The sequence below is a fragment of the Carassius gibelio genome, chromosome B12 (genome assembly GCF_023724105.1).
Source record: "Carassius gibelio isolate Cgi1373 ecotype wild population from Czech Republic chromosome B12, carGib1.2-hapl.c, whole genome shotgun sequence".
In the NCBI taxonomy this organism is placed as follows: domain Eukaryota; kingdom Metazoa; phylum Chordata; class Actinopteri; order Cypriniformes; family Cyprinidae; genus Carassius; species Carassius gibelio.
The window spans coordinates 8,140,506-8,156,697 of NC_068407.1; the positions used below are offsets into that span (position 1 = coordinate 8,140,506).

The 16,192-nt window shown below is 36.3% G+C and overlaps 1 protein-coding gene across 2 annotated transcripts in view; it reads left to right on the forward strand.

The window, feature by feature from the left end:
* The first annotated feature begins 1,356 nt into the window (after window positions 1-1,356).
* Window positions 1,357-16,192, forward strand: part of atrnl1b (attractin-like 1b) — an 87,194-nt gene continuing 72,358 nt past the window's right edge. The window contains exons 1-7 of one of the 2 annotated variants that reach the window (XM_052570798.1): window positions 1,357-2,517; window positions 12,311-12,394; window positions 12,648-12,761; window positions 13,341-13,469; window positions 13,700-13,908; window positions 15,195-15,369; window positions 15,771-15,858. In XM_052570798.1, coding sequence (XP_052426758.1) covers window positions 2,282-2,517; window positions 12,311-12,394; window positions 12,648-12,761; window positions 13,341-13,469; window positions 13,700-13,908; window positions 15,195-15,369; window positions 15,771-15,858 — 1,035 coding nt within the window. In that variant the 5' untranslated portion in view covers window positions 1,357-2,281. The remainder of the gene's footprint in view (window positions 2,518-12,310; window positions 12,395-12,647; window positions 12,762-13,340; window positions 13,470-13,699; window positions 13,909-15,194; window positions 15,370-15,770; window positions 15,859-16,192) is intronic. The other variant, XM_052570797.1, reaches the window with a different exon arrangement.

Genomic DNA, 16,192 nt, shown 5'->3' on the forward strand with positions numbered 1-16,192 from the left:
ATGGTTGAGCTAAAAAAAAAGATGGCAACTGAAAGTTGCATTTGGTGGTCAGTTTGTGTGTAAATGTATATTTCTGACTAACTTTTTGCACTTTTGATGTTAATTCTAGTGAGAAATCAGTAATTTAATTTTTGTTTAGTTATCACAAAAACTCATTATATTTTGTTGTAGATCATTAAACCGTTATGCTGCCTCAGAAGTCTGTCTGAAATCAGTTTCATGAGTTGCCTTCGTGCAAAAACGCTGCCTGCAAAGTCACTGGTGCCTGCAAAGTCATTGCCTCATACGGCATCGAGACAGCAAGTCAGCTGCCTAAGTTTTAGGATGCAGCCTGAGACTCCCTGACTATTACATTCAGTATAACAGCTGACAGATTTACTGTTGTGTAAATATATGTTTTACTTTTTACAGTCTTAAAAAGAGCCAGCCTAGCATTGGCTTTCTGAACTATTTTAGATCAAACTGTATACTTTCACTTTGTTATTGTTATTCAGCAAGTATGCATTAAACTGAGCAAATATAACAGTAAAGACTTTTACGCTGTTACAAATACATTTAAAATAAATGCTGTTCTTGTATTCTTTCAATCCATTGAAGTAAAAGTATCATGATTTCCACAAAAATTGGAGCAGAATCATTTTCAACTAATGTAACTTGAGCACCAAATCAGCTTATTAGAATGATTTCTGAAGGATCACGTGACACTGAAAACTGGAGTAAATTCAACTTAGTGATCTCAGAGAAAAATTACAATAATAAAAAAAATTAAATAGAAAAGCTATTTTATATTGTCATAATATTTCACAATAATAAGTTTTTTTTTACTGTATGTTGATCAAATAAATGCAACCTTGGAGAGCATGATAGAAACAAGCACATTTTAAAAAAATATATATCTTACAAAACCAAAACAACCTTTGCTTCATATAGTATTTGTATTTTTATTAACACAGCATATGTTTGAGGTGCATGATAGTTTGATAATTGAACCCAAAGAGCTGGACATCATGCAGTATTTCAGCCTTAAGTTGGCAGCACATAGTGTTGCACCTTAACACTCAAGAGAAGGACAAAGTTCATATTTGAGATGGAAGCTTGCAATTGTGATTGAAATCTGTGTCATAAAACCTTGCTATTCAATGAGAATATATATTAACGTAATCTATATAATGCATGGAGTATTCTAGATTGTGTTTTGAAAATTGGTACATTGTAATAGCGGTAGGAAGTTAGGTTTTCACACACTTCCTTAAGACAAACGTGTAACAAAGCTTCTCAAGTACTGCAATGTACATTCCAGGGACGCACATATTGGTCACTGTCCCTTTAAATATGACCTCTTTCCATTGCGCATGCGCGGCCGCGGACATCTCTGCGTTGAGTTTGCTCCAACCTGAGGAGCAGCCAGCGAGAGAGAGAGAGCTGTTCGTACTATGGGAGCTTAAACGGTGGTCGAGGGGGCCAAAATTCACACACTGAGAGGGTTTCAACGCACTGGGACGAAGATGATATATACCCACACTGAGGGGCCACGCTTTCGTTAAGGAGTTTACCACGTTAAACCTGAAAAACAGCGAATAATATGCCGATAACTGATAACGTTAGTTCCTCAGGTTTTCCAAATCCCTCAGCGCAACGGACAACATTAGAAACAACATCTGTGTTACTGACTCCTGCGGTTATAAAGGATGCTTTTCACTCCGAAACCATCTCCGTTTAGCGTTTCTCCCGTGGACCATGAACGTTAGCCAGGAAAAGCTCAAGGTTTAAAGGCTTTTAAAGCACACCAGCAGTGTGTTTGGACAGCCAGCTGAATGTTTACGCTTTAAAATGGCTGCGGACGGGATCAAAATAAGACCGCTGAATAATATGATGCTTTAAAGCTGGAAATATCTCATCACTCGAGTTATGGTAATGCTCTGGAAGGAAAGATTTTTTTCAGTGTTATGGGGAATCATTTTCCAGCCCTGTAACTGCAGGAGGTAACGTAGGAAATTCCTGCCCTTGTTCAGAAACACAATGAGGCGAGACAGATGATTTAATATGCCTGTGTTTACGCTCGTTTTATCATATCACACTCGGATCTGGAGGTTTTCAGTTAAACGTTTGCTTACGCTTTGGGAAACGATCGCCTATATTTAAGGAATATTCATGACCCATAAGTGAACGGATCTCCCCCTGCTGTTATAATTAAAACAATCTGGGAACCAGTAAGCAGGGAAGAAGGGCCCTAAGATATTGATACCCAATTCAACAACAACAGCAGCAGCATCCCTAAACCATGAATGCTGGAAAGAGGATGCTCAGACCTGAACTGTTTCTGGACAGACCGAGACTGCAGGGTATGCAGAGATATTTCTGGCTGTGTGTGATGTTCTCCCTGGTGCTGATTTCAGACGGCTCTCCATCTAATCCCTGCGAGAAGAGCTGTCTGTCAGGCAGGTGTGTGAACGGATCTTGTGTCTGTGATCGTGGATGGGTTGGGGACCAGTGTCAACACTGCCAGGGAAGATTCAAGTGAGTATTTAAAAAGGCATTTATGTTTATTAAATAGGACTGATTTTAGCTCTGGAGGAGCATGGTCTTCGTATGTTAAATTCAGTGATCATGGGTGTACATGCACTTTTGGGTAAAATAGTACAAAGCCGTCACTTGATGTGGTGCCCTTTCCAAAGGTACTAATATGTACCATTTAGGGCATGTTAGACACGATATAAAGATGCAAGGATACCTCCTCAGCGTCAGCTTTGTATGTGATTTATTTCATTGTTATTGTATTCAAATTCAAAGAGTTGTCATTGTGATGCTCAGGAAGCAACAAAGGTCCATTGTATGTTCAATCATATGTAAAGCATGTTACTGATTGCTAGATTTTCATATTTGTCTGGGAAATTTGGATAACTTGAAAAGGGACTTTTCACATATGTGTACCATCTGGTTAAAAACTGATATGAGGGGCTTTTATTTTTGACTGCTCCCTCCTCTCAGACTATTTTCCTGTGGCTTAAAATCTAGATTTAATTTCCATGTTTAAATCTTTCTTGGTAAACTCCTGGTGAATCCCATGAGTCCTGGCACAGTTTGGTTGAATTCAAATTTTGTACTTTTAGCACACAGAAATTAAGTTTGCTACAAAGTCTTAATTCCACAAATAAAAGCATTAAAAGATCTTAAAATGGAACCAAAAAGTCTTAAATTCATAATGTCAAGCATTGCTAAAAAACTATATCGTCCTCAGTTGTTTTGTCTTGTTTTCCATAGAAATCCTAAAAGGGTTACTCCACCCCAAAATACATATTTTTCTCATTAATCACTTATTCCCATGTCATTCCAAACCCGTAAAAGCTTGGTCGTCTTCTGAACACAATTTAAGATATTTTGGATGAAAACCTGGAGGCTTGAGACTGTCCCATAGGCTGCCAAGTAAACAGTGTCAAGGTCCATAAAAGGTATGAAAAGTCATCATCAGAATACTCAATCTGCCTTTAGATGTGCAATCTGGGTTATATGAAGCGACAGGAACACTTTTTGTAAGCGAAGAAAACAAAAATAACAACTTTATTCAATAATTCCTGTCAACGGTCTCCTCTGTGTCACTTCATATCATCTTGGTGCTTATGCTCTTCTGTGTCCTCCGCACCACAAGGATGCACTGTATTATTTCAAATCAAAGAGAGCTTTTACGTGTTTGGAACGACATTGTGGTAAGTGATTGAGAAGATGTTCTTTTTGGGGTGGAGTAACCCTTTGAATGTAATTTACCTTGAAATGCACAATGAAGATATGAAGCTTTATTTTTTGGAGAAATTATGTGAGTTTGTTTAAAATAAGAAAATATTTGTCAATGGGGCATGATAACGTTTTATTTTGAATGAAGTTGAACCCATTGGCAGATAGGCCTATTTGATGGTTTTTTAGATCAAACTCACTTCACTTTGATCAGTTTCACAAAAAACAAGACTTCTCTTCCGTATCAAGTAAATGTTCATTTATTGATGGAAAACAAGACAAACATACTGAGAAAGAATTGCAGTGTGATCAGTAAAAGTTATTTTCATATTCTAGTGTTGTTTGTAAGCAAAGCTATTTAAGCCTTAAAGCCATTTTTGTAAAATTAATTCAAAAGATATGTTGGAGGTTGGATTTTCAAAACTTTGAAGTGCTGCCAAAACAACTCATTGTCTGCTCCCTGGACATTTGCATTTAAACAGCATATTGATGTACCGCCTTCAATTTATTGCTTAGATTTGTTCTTAAATAGGTTTTTAATTTACCTTCATAAACCCTGCAGTAACCCTGTACTTCACACACTGTTTATATTGGTATTATTTAAATAATTGTACAGACATGATCTGATGGGAGTGTTTTCAAACATCTGCTATACTTTCATTATTAATTCTGTGCCTTTGTCTTCTCAAAGGATGTCAAAGGTACTGTGGGAAGACATGATTTAGTTTTAAACGATCTTAGTTTGACAGCTGTATGATAAATGAAACTCTTGAACAAAGCTCCTGAGCTGTTTCTTAAAATAGCATCCCGCTCTCGTCGGTTGCAACAAAGATCTCCCTCTTTTCCCCATCTTAGAAGCAGCCAAGAGGATGCTATTGGCATTTATAAGTGCTGTCACTCAAATGAAACTTCAGCCTGACACTAAGACCTGTATGACAAAGGTTGAAAAAACAATAGCTGAATAAAAGGAAATGAACTGTGTTGTTGTTTTGATGTTCTCGCCCATTGTTGGGCCTTTCATGCTGTTCCAGGTGAACGGGAAGTACTGAGATATTATCTGAGCATGTGTCATCACCTGTTAGATGCTCCATAAGATGCATGATCAAACAACAAAGGTTGTCATCCTCCTGACAGATAGCAGTTTGCTTTTATAAAGACTGGCTAAGTGGATACATGGGATAGAAATTGTGTCTGGTGTGCCACTCCATTGTTTCGGCCATTTATTGCTTAAGCAGATGTTTTTTATGAGGATGCAGAATTATTAATGACCTGTGTCAGGTTTCAGATTCATAAGCAACAATTACAGTGCATAATGATTCTTTAATAATGTAGATGGAGACCAGGGTGTGTGTGATCAAAGGTAAAATAGAACGAGAAATGAGGATGAACATAAGTTTTAATTCTTTTTCTGAAGAAAAAAATAAAATAAAAACCTGACATTCCTCAAAGTGAAATATTAGCTAGATTTTTGCAATATATCAATGTCCAACCAATGGCAAGTTAATCTTCAAATAGAGTCAACTTTATTGTTAAAAGGGAGTGCTTTGTAAATTTCTTGAGCAGTTACTTCATGATGTTGCCTAAACTTAGTCTTGCTAAGAGAGGGGTTTGTGCCATATCATGATGTAACTTCCTTTTTCTATACTGAAGTCCACAGGAAAACATGAAGCTACAGTAGATTACTTAACTTCATAAAGATTTTGCAAAAGTTTTAAGAAATAACAAATAAAATGATAATGTAACTGTTTTAATGTTTTTAAAACTTAGGTTGGTTTTGTCCATAAATTGAGTCCTGTATATTGTCTGTGTAGTGTGTGAATTTTCAGGGCTCTATGCTTACTTTTCTTTTAAGGAGCACTTTTGCTCCTAATTTAAAACAAAAAAATAGGAGCACAGTTAAATATTTAAGAGCACTTTCTAATCAATAAACCAATATTTGATCAAAAATTTGCCTTCACATTACAAGGTGATATTTGACTCCTTAAAGTGATTTACAGTGGAATTGTGTTTTTACCTTTGTAATGCCATTTTTCTAACTTTAATTTCTTTAATTTTACAAAAAAACATTTTGTGCGCATAGAAAACAAAAATAGCTGTTGAATTTTTTTAACTGTTGAACCATTGATGTCTAATGAATTATTTTAACAATGTCCTTACTACGTTTCTGGACCTTGATTGTTGTAGGACCCTTCCTGTCTTACGGAGGGTCAGATATCTCTTGGATTTCATAAAAAAATCTTAATTTGTGTTCTGAAGATGAACGAAGGTCTTTTCAGAATGTTCTTTTTTTGGGGTGAACTATCCCTTTAAGTTCCTTTCAATTTCGAGAGATGTTTTTTTTTATTAGTTAAAGACTTTTCTTAAGACTTAATTAGTACTTTCAGTCCTTGTTAATGGGTAGTTAATGCATGTTTGTGTAACTTTAAATCATTTATATATAAAATGTATGTATGGAACGGGATGTGACATAATTCTGGTAACACTTAACATACAATAAGATCTCTTGTTAATGCATTAGTTAATGTGAACTGACTATGAGCAATATATATTTTTACAGAATTTATTCATCTTTGTTAATATTAGTTCATAAAAATAAGATTGTATATTGCTTGTTCGCAGTGCATTAAGTAATTTTAAAATACAAATTTTGATTTTAATATTTTAAAGTTTCGTATAAAGATTACTAATCTTTACTAAAAAGATTATTAAACACAGTAGAAATATTGCACATTGATAGTTTATTTTAACTAATGTAGCTAACTAATGTTAACAAATGAATAATTATTGTAAAGTGTTACCGGTTACTTTAACACTAATATTTTAAATATAATTTTTCTTTTTTGTAACCTTTTAGACCGTTTAGTTCAATTAAAATTGGGGTGGTGGTGTTGGCACAGTGGATAAGACGCATGCCTTTGGTGTGAGAGACCTGGGTTCGAATCCACTGTGAAGCACCAATGTGTCCCTGAGCAAGACACTTAACCCCTAGTTGCTCCAGAGGCGTGCGACCTCTGACATATATAACAATTGTAAGTCGCTTTGGATAAAAAGCGTCAGCTAAATGAATAAATGTAAATGTAAATGTAAAATGGTCCTGCCTTGAGACAAATGCCTTTTTAAAAGTACAAATATTCTTGTTAGGATCTCCATTATTACAAAATCATAAAATATTCATCCATAGTAATTATAAAAGAATTAGGAAAATCTTTTCAAATGATTTTAGAACGAGTATATCATTTCACACCACAGGACGTGCCAGCTTCCCAAATGTGTTTCAACTGCCCTTGTGCAAACATCTATTTGAAATATGTCTGTGGTGCTCAGAAATATTGTGTGCTTTAGACTGCTGGATAGTTGTTGGCGAACCGATTTGGTATTTGGGTTAAGCCAAGTCAGTCGACATGATCTGTGCACTATTTTTAGTCTGATCTTTATGGATGACTATCTGAAGTGCAATGTAAGTTACATCATCTTCATCAGACAAGCCTAACAGATGATTGGCTTAGACTTGTAGGCAGTTAAAAATGACATTATGAATGCTAAGCAAAGCTGTACTAGATGAATAATTTTCTTGTGTGGTTCAGACTAGTGTTGTTACCAAAATTTTAGTATTCAGTACCGATACCAGTGAAAATCCATGGTTCTCGGTACCAATTTCGGTACCAAAGCGAAACACAAAAGAAATGCTAATAAAAAACAAACAAACACTTTTTATCACTAAAAATAAAACCAATGCCATTGTTTACAATTGTGTTTAAAGTTTTTCTACAAGTAATATAATTCTGAAAAAGTTTCACCCAAATTTAATTTGTCTTTTAATAAATGCAATTTAAACACATTACATTTTTCAATAAAGGGGATTTGCTATTAAAATTAAAGCATGGAAGAAATATTGTGTGAGTTATTTCTTTAAAAAATTTTATAAATTTTTTTTCAACAGTAGTTGGAGTATCACATACATTCTACTAGATAATAGTAATATTTCTAGCACAATGCTTTTAGGTAAAAATGAACTTTTATTTTGACGGGTGACCTCTAAATTGACACTGGTTTTACTCAATGAAACTGTAAAATGCTTGTGAAGTGACTCTGAACAGTTCTGGTGATGATGTTTATATATTTATGTCCTCATTTAGATGGAAAATGCTGGAATTTACTGCAAGCGTTACTCGCTTCAGTCTATGTAAAACCCACACATCTCTGTCATTCATTCACTCACACAGAGACGTGCAGAACATGCAGGATTCATATTTCAACAAATTTTTGCGGCTTAACGTTTGCAGATACTGGTCCATATGGAGACTTGATTTGATTAATTTATGCTACCTTTGACAAATTCCTTGACTGTCCATATTAAAATGTAAGTTTCATTTTCATGCCTGGATTTTGGGATTCCGTCTGCGTTTTCTGCTTTGCGGAAATCATAGCGCTGTATACGTCAAGAACCGGGTTGACTGGGTACTCGGTGCCAACGGTACTTAAAGAAACCTGGTCCCGTCACATTTTCATTTTTTTGGTACCGAAGTACCAGGTCTTTTTACAACACTAGTTCAGATCTAAATAACTAACAGAACCGAACTCCAAGTGTAAACACACCCTTAAATTCTATACACGGCAATTTCCAATATTTAGTTTCCCTTCATTTTCCTGTATTAGCTTTTAAAACTGGCTTCTAGGTTCCAGTTCATATAGATTACCATTAAGGATCCAGTTAATGTGCAAAATGTAGGCCAGACAAGGTGAGTACACTGGAGGCAACATATGAAATCTATTTAAAATCTCTCTTGCTTTAGACTAAGCATAGATCCAGTCCTTTGTAATATGTGTGTGGATGCATCTCCTGTATCACACTTCACCCAAACTTCCTGGACAAAAACAAAGAGTGTTTGAATCCTATCTAATGGTACTTCCACTCAAAAATCCCCTTTGTCAGTAAAAGTGTCACAGTTTACATTTCACAGCCTTTAGCAGAGTCACTTTCTCAACAGATCTTCCTGTTGTACATTCGATCTATCTCGCTCAGTGTCAGATTAAATATAGCTCCTCATTGTTTTTGAAATTTGGTGAAGTAGCCTAACTTCTTTGTATATTTATGATTTTGTTTAGTATGACGCACATACAGTTCAGATGTTTATGGAACTCAATTTGTTCCAAACCTGTATGACTTTTGGATGATATTTACAAGAATACTGGTAACCAAACAGTTGACTGTACTGTATAGTTGCCAACATTCTTCAGATATCTTATTTTTTGGTTAACGGAAGAAGGAAACTCATACAGGTTTGGAACACCTTAAGGGTGTACTATCCATTTAAATGGTTGTACAGTGGATAGATGATACCACAGCTTGTCAAATAAATGAACAAACCTGAATTGTTCAGCAGTCCTAACCTAGTGTCCTTGCCTCCACATAATACTGGAACTAAAAACAGCTTTCTTGTTACACAACAGCTTAATGATCAAGCGGTGGGAGGCAACATGCCGACCACAGGAAGGCAAGGGCAGTAAGAACAGATCTCAGTGGACAGGTAGTGGGGCTTGATTTGGATGACGAAGAGGTCCTCTCAGCCTTTGAGTGAGGCTGAGTGAACCATGTCCACTGGCAGCTTCAAAGCCGCTGGGATAGGTATTAAATCCTGGCTGTTGGTGGATACATTTGCTGTGGTACTGGGCTATAAAAGATTCATGAAAACCTGGTGAATATTTTAACTGTTGACTCACCTACAGTTCCCTCTCTTCTGGGCCGATGAGTGTCTGCCTGCACAAAGAAACATCCCTCTCGCCAACATACAGCCTGAGGGATGTCCTCCCCAGCACAGGAAGTGGTGCACCGCGATTACTGTTTTTAACTGCTCTTAAAATCTCAGGGTCTGATTATAGACATACAGAACGCAGAGTGGAGAAATAGCTTGTTAATAGGCTACAGTTTAACTAACAACAAGAATGGCTGTGCCAGGTTCTCAGCTTTTGCATTAGGTTTGATGTACGTCAGAAATTTTGTTTTGAAGGGATTCTTCAGTTTAAGTGAGGAATGATTCACGGAGTGAGAGAAATGATTACTAGAGAAATACAGCCATGACTTTTGTTTGCAGGCTGTTTTTACTTTTTGGTATGATGCACACTTATGAATGTAGTTTTTCTTTCATTACAGAATTTGGATATGTTTATATGGTCAGCAAACTAAAAGGTTTAGAATGCCATTGAAAAAAATAGGTTTTGGGCGTCTTTATTAATTTTCGATGATGATGTATTGAGGGATGACAAAAAAATAAAAATTAAATAAAAGCGAAAAGTTATAGATAAATGTATAATCTGTCTAAAGCTGATTAGCTAAAGGAAGGCTACATTTTGTGATTCAGTTATCTTCAAAAAAAAAAAAAGGTTAATAGAAAAAATGTCTTTTTGTGTGATGTGTTCACTACTGTTAAAAATTGATAAAAAATGATAGTAAAGACTTATTGTTAAAAAAAGATTTTGATTTCAAATAAAAGCTTTTCTTTTTAACTTTTACATTAAACAATAATGTCAAAAAATTATTACACATTGATAATATTAAGAAATGTTTCTTGAGTACCAGATCAGCATATTAGATTGATTTCTGAAGGATCATGTTCTGAAGGACACTAAAGCAAAACAAATTACATTTTAAAATATTTTAAAATAGAATAGTTATTTTAAATTGTATTTTTATTTTTTACTGTATATTTAATCAAAATAATAATTAAAACATGTTTAATAATGTAAAATACATTTTGATAACATTCAACTTTTGAATGGTAGTGTATATATTTATATTATTAAGAGTATTGATTAATAAAAAATGGTTATTGCTTGAAATTATAACAGTTCAATAAGTTATTCTGACATTGTCCAAAATCCCACTTTGCCTAGGGAGTTTCCAAACTTTTGGAGGGCACTTTATTTACATAACCCAATGAAGCCAGAATATGGTTTATAGAATCCTGCTTGTATTAATCATAATTCTGATGTGATGTGATTTGAAACCTTGTTTGGAATATTTACTGTAATGAAAAATTTGCTTGCATGGCAAAAATTACAGTAGCTTTTCAGAAATTTACCAGTCAGCTAGATTGCTGATGTGACAAGACGTGAGAAAAGTCTAGGAAGAAACACATTTGTCTAGTGAGGAAAAGACAGATTTAATTACACACATTAAAATAAACAGACAAGCAAAAGCACAGTAAGACTCAAGGTCGTTCTCTTGTGCGCCGTTGTCAGAGACATGAATGAGAATTAATGAGCCGATTCAATTACTGTGCAGAATTACAAAAAAGCAACATGATGCATTGCAAAAGCGAGCATCTCCTGTTTTTTCCAGATGACAATAGCAGTTAATGAATGTCCGTGTCTTTCCATTCTATTGTGAATATGCTAATTACCATGTATACAAGAACGTATACATGGTAGTTGTCATTTTTGCAGTTTTGTTTGGCACAGAAATGGCAAACTCGAACTTTAAAGGAATAGCTTACTTAAAAATGAAAATGTAATATGAAAATAAATATACTTACCCTCACGCCTTCCAAGTGGTAGATGAGTTTGTTTCTTCATCAGAACAGATTTGGAGAAATTGAGCATTACATCACTTACTGACCAATAGATCTTCTGCAGTGAATGGGTGCCGTCAGAATGAGAGTCCAGACAGCTGATAAAAACATAACAGTAATCCACAACATGACTCAAATCCATAATTTAATGTCTTGCCAAGGGGAACCCCCCCCCCCAGCTTTTTTTACAAATACACAGCTTTTCACTTCACAATTCTGACGGCACCCATTCACTGCAGAGGAACCATTGGTGGGCAAATGATGTAATGCTAGATTCCTCCAAATCTGTTTTAATGAAGAAACAAACCAATCTAATTCTTATATAGCCTTATATTGTGAATATTGATGTGTTGGTTTCCTCCGATACACGCTAGGATGCTTTTGCAACATCCGCTCGGCTCTTCTTTTTGTTTTCTTCAAGAACAGCAGGACTGAAGGTCTTAGCAATGTCACTTAGATTGATTTCCTTGTAGAATACGCCCTGAGGAATGTTTGGCTATTCAAGCAGCAATAACATGTTCAATTAAAAGTGTTTCTGTGGAGTATTGAGGTCATTGTACCTAAGGATACATCCCTTCAGGTCAGCATCTACAAACAATAGGGCTTGTCTGGGCAAACAATGCCGCCAGCTTGCTGTGGTTAATGTGGCCCGGGACACAGACAGGCCATGGGTGCTCCGTGATGATACAATATGGATCCAAATGTTGTCACTCCATGGGCCCGATGGCTCTGTTGCAGTCTGGAAGGAGTGGAAACTGATTGGCTAGGCCTGTGTCATGAGCGCATTTGGAGCAGTGAATCATTGTGGATCTGCTCCCACACAAGCCTGTGTCCATATGGCCATAAGTAACCACAGAAACCAGTTCTATCGTTGTGCCTATTTGGACTGAAAAAGCACTTTTCTGCAATGCCTTTTGCATGTTTTTTTTTTTTAAGCATAGCATTGTTCTGTTTGTCCCTTGGGCTCAGATTGATGTGGTCCTCTGAACTGCAACTCTGATCTTATTTTTCAGGTTGACTGAGCCGTCTGGGTACCTAACAGATGGCCCCATCAACTACAAGTACAAAACCAAGTGCACCTGGCTGATTGAGGGCTAGTAAGTGTTATTTCTCATCAAAGTTTTGTTGTGCTCACACTTCTTCTTGCATAACCCCTATTTAAATACACTTCAGCAGCCCTTACAAGGGTGTTTTCTTCTGTGTTAGATTACCAGAAAAGGCTTGGAGGAGCACATTCTGCTTGCACCCTTCAGACTTGGCAGAAACGATTCTGCTGTAATATGTTCTCATAATGGATTACGCAGCCAGCAACACATTCTTAAGCATTATGTCATCACCTTTGTTTTGCAGCCCAAACGCAGTCCTGAGGTTACGATTTAACCATTTTGCGACCGAATGTAGCTGGGACCACATGTACGTCTATGACGGAGATTCGATTTATGCTCCCTTAGTAGCCGTCTTCAGGTGAGTGTGTTTTCTGAAAGAAAAACGGGTTTTCGATGCGAAGCACCATCACAATAGTGTTTCTTAACATAAAAATGCAGTTATTTTCATGCATAAAGACTAATTTATACTGTATGGTAGGAATATTAAGGGCCAGATTTACTAAAAGCTTGTGCCAGCTCAAACCATCTTTTGGTGTTAAAGTAGTACTGTCTTTAGATTTATTAAAGACAAACAGTGAAGGATTAGCACTGAAAAGGCATGGACAGTTATTTCTGTGCCTGACCTGATTGAATATGCACTTGTAGGAGTTTCACTTTCAGATGCAAAATGTATTTATTTTTTCCCCTCTCTTTCTAATATATATATATTTATTACTTTTGACATATTTAATAAATATTTTATATCAACATTTGTGAGCATGAACCTAAAAATAGATTTTGAAACAACAAAAATTCAGATTTTCCGAGGACCCTGAACTCTGGAGTCACGCAGGAAAGTTTCACTTTACTGCAGGACAACTGGAATTAGCTACTGCTGTTATGGAAAAAACAAGAGATAATTTCCTAACAAGCCTTTTTTTCTATACTTTTCCTACAGTGGTCTCATTGTCCCTGAAGTGAAAGGGAACGAGACCGTCCCTGAAGTGGAGACCAACTCAGGGTACGCACTCCTGCACTTTTTTAGCGACGCTGCCTACAACCTGACAGGATTTGAAATCTTCTACTCGTGAGTTAATAACACTCAGCATCAGCACTGTTTTTAGTGAAAAAAGCCTGCTTGTTCGTCCAGGTGTTATCACGACATGTAATGTCTTCATTTTATTTCCTCTGTGCATGTTTTATTCTCAGAGTAATCACAGGCTTAGTCCTGTTCATTATACACTTGCCTATTTCAGGCTTCTCAGTAGAAAGTTCCTCTTGTTTTTGCAACCCGTTTCTTCATCTCTCCCTCGACAGAATCAACTCATGTCCAAATAACTGCTCTGGCCACGGGAAGTGCACCTCGGGGAACTCGATAGCGAGCCGTGTGTATTGTGAATGCGATAAGTACTGGAAGGGTGCGGCCTGTGACATCCCGTACTGCAGGAACAACTGTGGCAGCCCCGATCACGGCTACTGCGACCTCACTGGGGAAAAGCTCTGCGTGTGCAATGACAGCTGGCAAGGTACTGCTCACTTCCGCTCTCATTTCCTCCCCTTTCCTGTATGTTACAGGATGCTGAGAAAGTGCATCGTGTCTCAGGTTGATTTGTTGTCATGTGGGTTGTCTCCCCCTGGTGTTGATTCTCTAATAGTGCGTCTGTCACGTCTGCATCACTGCAGCAACCTTTTCAGAGACTGCCACTGTGACACAAAATGTAAAAGCACAATTAAACCTGATGGAGGATTCACATCAGGATGTCTTGAGGATAATTTAATGAGCCTTTCTGGCCAGCTACTTGCTAAGCCTCATGTGAGGAGTTACAGAAAATAGCAATTTAGAGAAGTGTGAGTGGTCATAGTAATGTCTGTAAAAAGCTTTCAGAACCACCCTGTTTAAGTGATCTGCTTATAAATAGTAAATATAATAAGACATGTTACCTTGGATCAGGGATTTAAGGGTTTCACCTTGTTGGCCAAAAGTTTGGAGTAATAAAGATTATGAAGTATTTTTGAAAGACGTCTCATGTTCACAGAAGCTGCATTTATTTGTCAAAGCATTGACACTTTGAACACATTAGTATGATTTGTGAAGGATCATGTGACACTGATCATTTAAGTAACGACTGCTAAAAACTCAGCCATGTCATCACAGGAAATTTGTATGAAATATATTCCAATCGAAAACAGTTATTTTGATTTGTAATATTACACAATGTCATGTCGTTTACTATGTTTTGGTGAAAATAATTGCAACCTTGCCCTCAAGTTTGTTTTTTTTGCAGATTTGCACAATTTCCAACATTTTATAAAGTGATAACGTGTTTATAGAATTTCACAAAAAAAGGAGAAAGGATTTGAAATGTTAAAAAGCTTGTCAGTTTGAAAGTTAAGAATTAAAACATAAGCATTAGTGTTAATGTAAAATACAAATATTGCTATAATCAAAAACTCGCACGGGTACATTTTATTCATATTTTAAATCATTTATATTATTGTTTTTTGGCACACTTTTTAAATCCACTTTGAAGTCCAGCTACAAAGTCAAAATAAAACACTGGATTTGATCTGCCTGTGTGTCATGTGACCATTAACCAAAATTAGAGAACCATAAACATGAACACGTGTTGTTACATTATTGAAATATTAGCTTAAAAATCTCATGAGTACTTGAGAATACTATGAGAATATTTTATGTCAAAAATAAAATTCTTTCTTTCTTTTCTCTATCAATTCAATTCAATATATGCTTTATTGGTACGACAATTATTATAAGGTATTGTGTGTCTTTGTCTCTATTTCTCTCTCTCAGGTCCAGACTGCTCACTAACAGTGCCCTCCACTGAGTCTTACTGGATCATGCCCACTGTGAAACCTTTTGGAGCATCGCTGGGAAGAGCATCTCATAAGGCCGTGGTGCAGGAAAAGATCATGTGGGTTGTTGGTGGCTACGTCTTTAACTACAGCAACTTTCAGATGGTACTAAAGTAAGTGATAATTCAGAGAGCTGTGCACAGCATAACAAAGAGGCTTATTTGCATATGTGCGTATGTGACCGTAATCTAAAATAAAACAATAGAATGGCAGGAACAATACTAATACTAATAATAAATCAGTGTGAGCTGTGGTTGGAGTAGAGTTTGATTAATTTGACAGTTTGAGGGTAGAAACTGTGAGTCTAAATGTTCTCTGAGGGAGCTCTTTGTGGACGGAGCACTTCCGACGTTGTGGATTTGACATTTCAGTTTAAAGTCTTGGAGAAAGTACTTATTACTGGAATATTGGATAATTTGTGTAATTATGAAGCCATCTCAGTCTGAACAATGTTTTTTTCCACTTTAGTTATGGAAATGACTATAGAGGAAACCATTTTTTTTTCCCTTTGCAGTTATAATCTGGAAAGTGGCATCTGGAACACTGTGCCCATCAGTAGCGGACCCCTGCCGAGATACGGACACTCCTTGGCACTATATCGGGTAACATCAAAGTTGAAATGTTACAAAAACATTTGGAAAGAAATTTTTTTTATTTGTCTTTAAGCTAAATAGCTGTAATCAGTGTCTGAATGAGTGAACAAGGCTATTTAGCTGATTACATGTTCTAGCTTTTGGTCTGTGTATGCTGCTTTGAGCATCTAAACAAGGAGGATCCTGCAACAGCAGTTATTGTTCTCTCTTCTTGGCAATAATTAAAGTTAAAACAACTTTCTCCACAGTTTATGAATGTTATCATTTGCAGAGATGTTTTAGCTGACCTGGAGTTTATGGTCTTTGCATTAGCGTTTCTACAAATACTTAAATACCGGTTTAT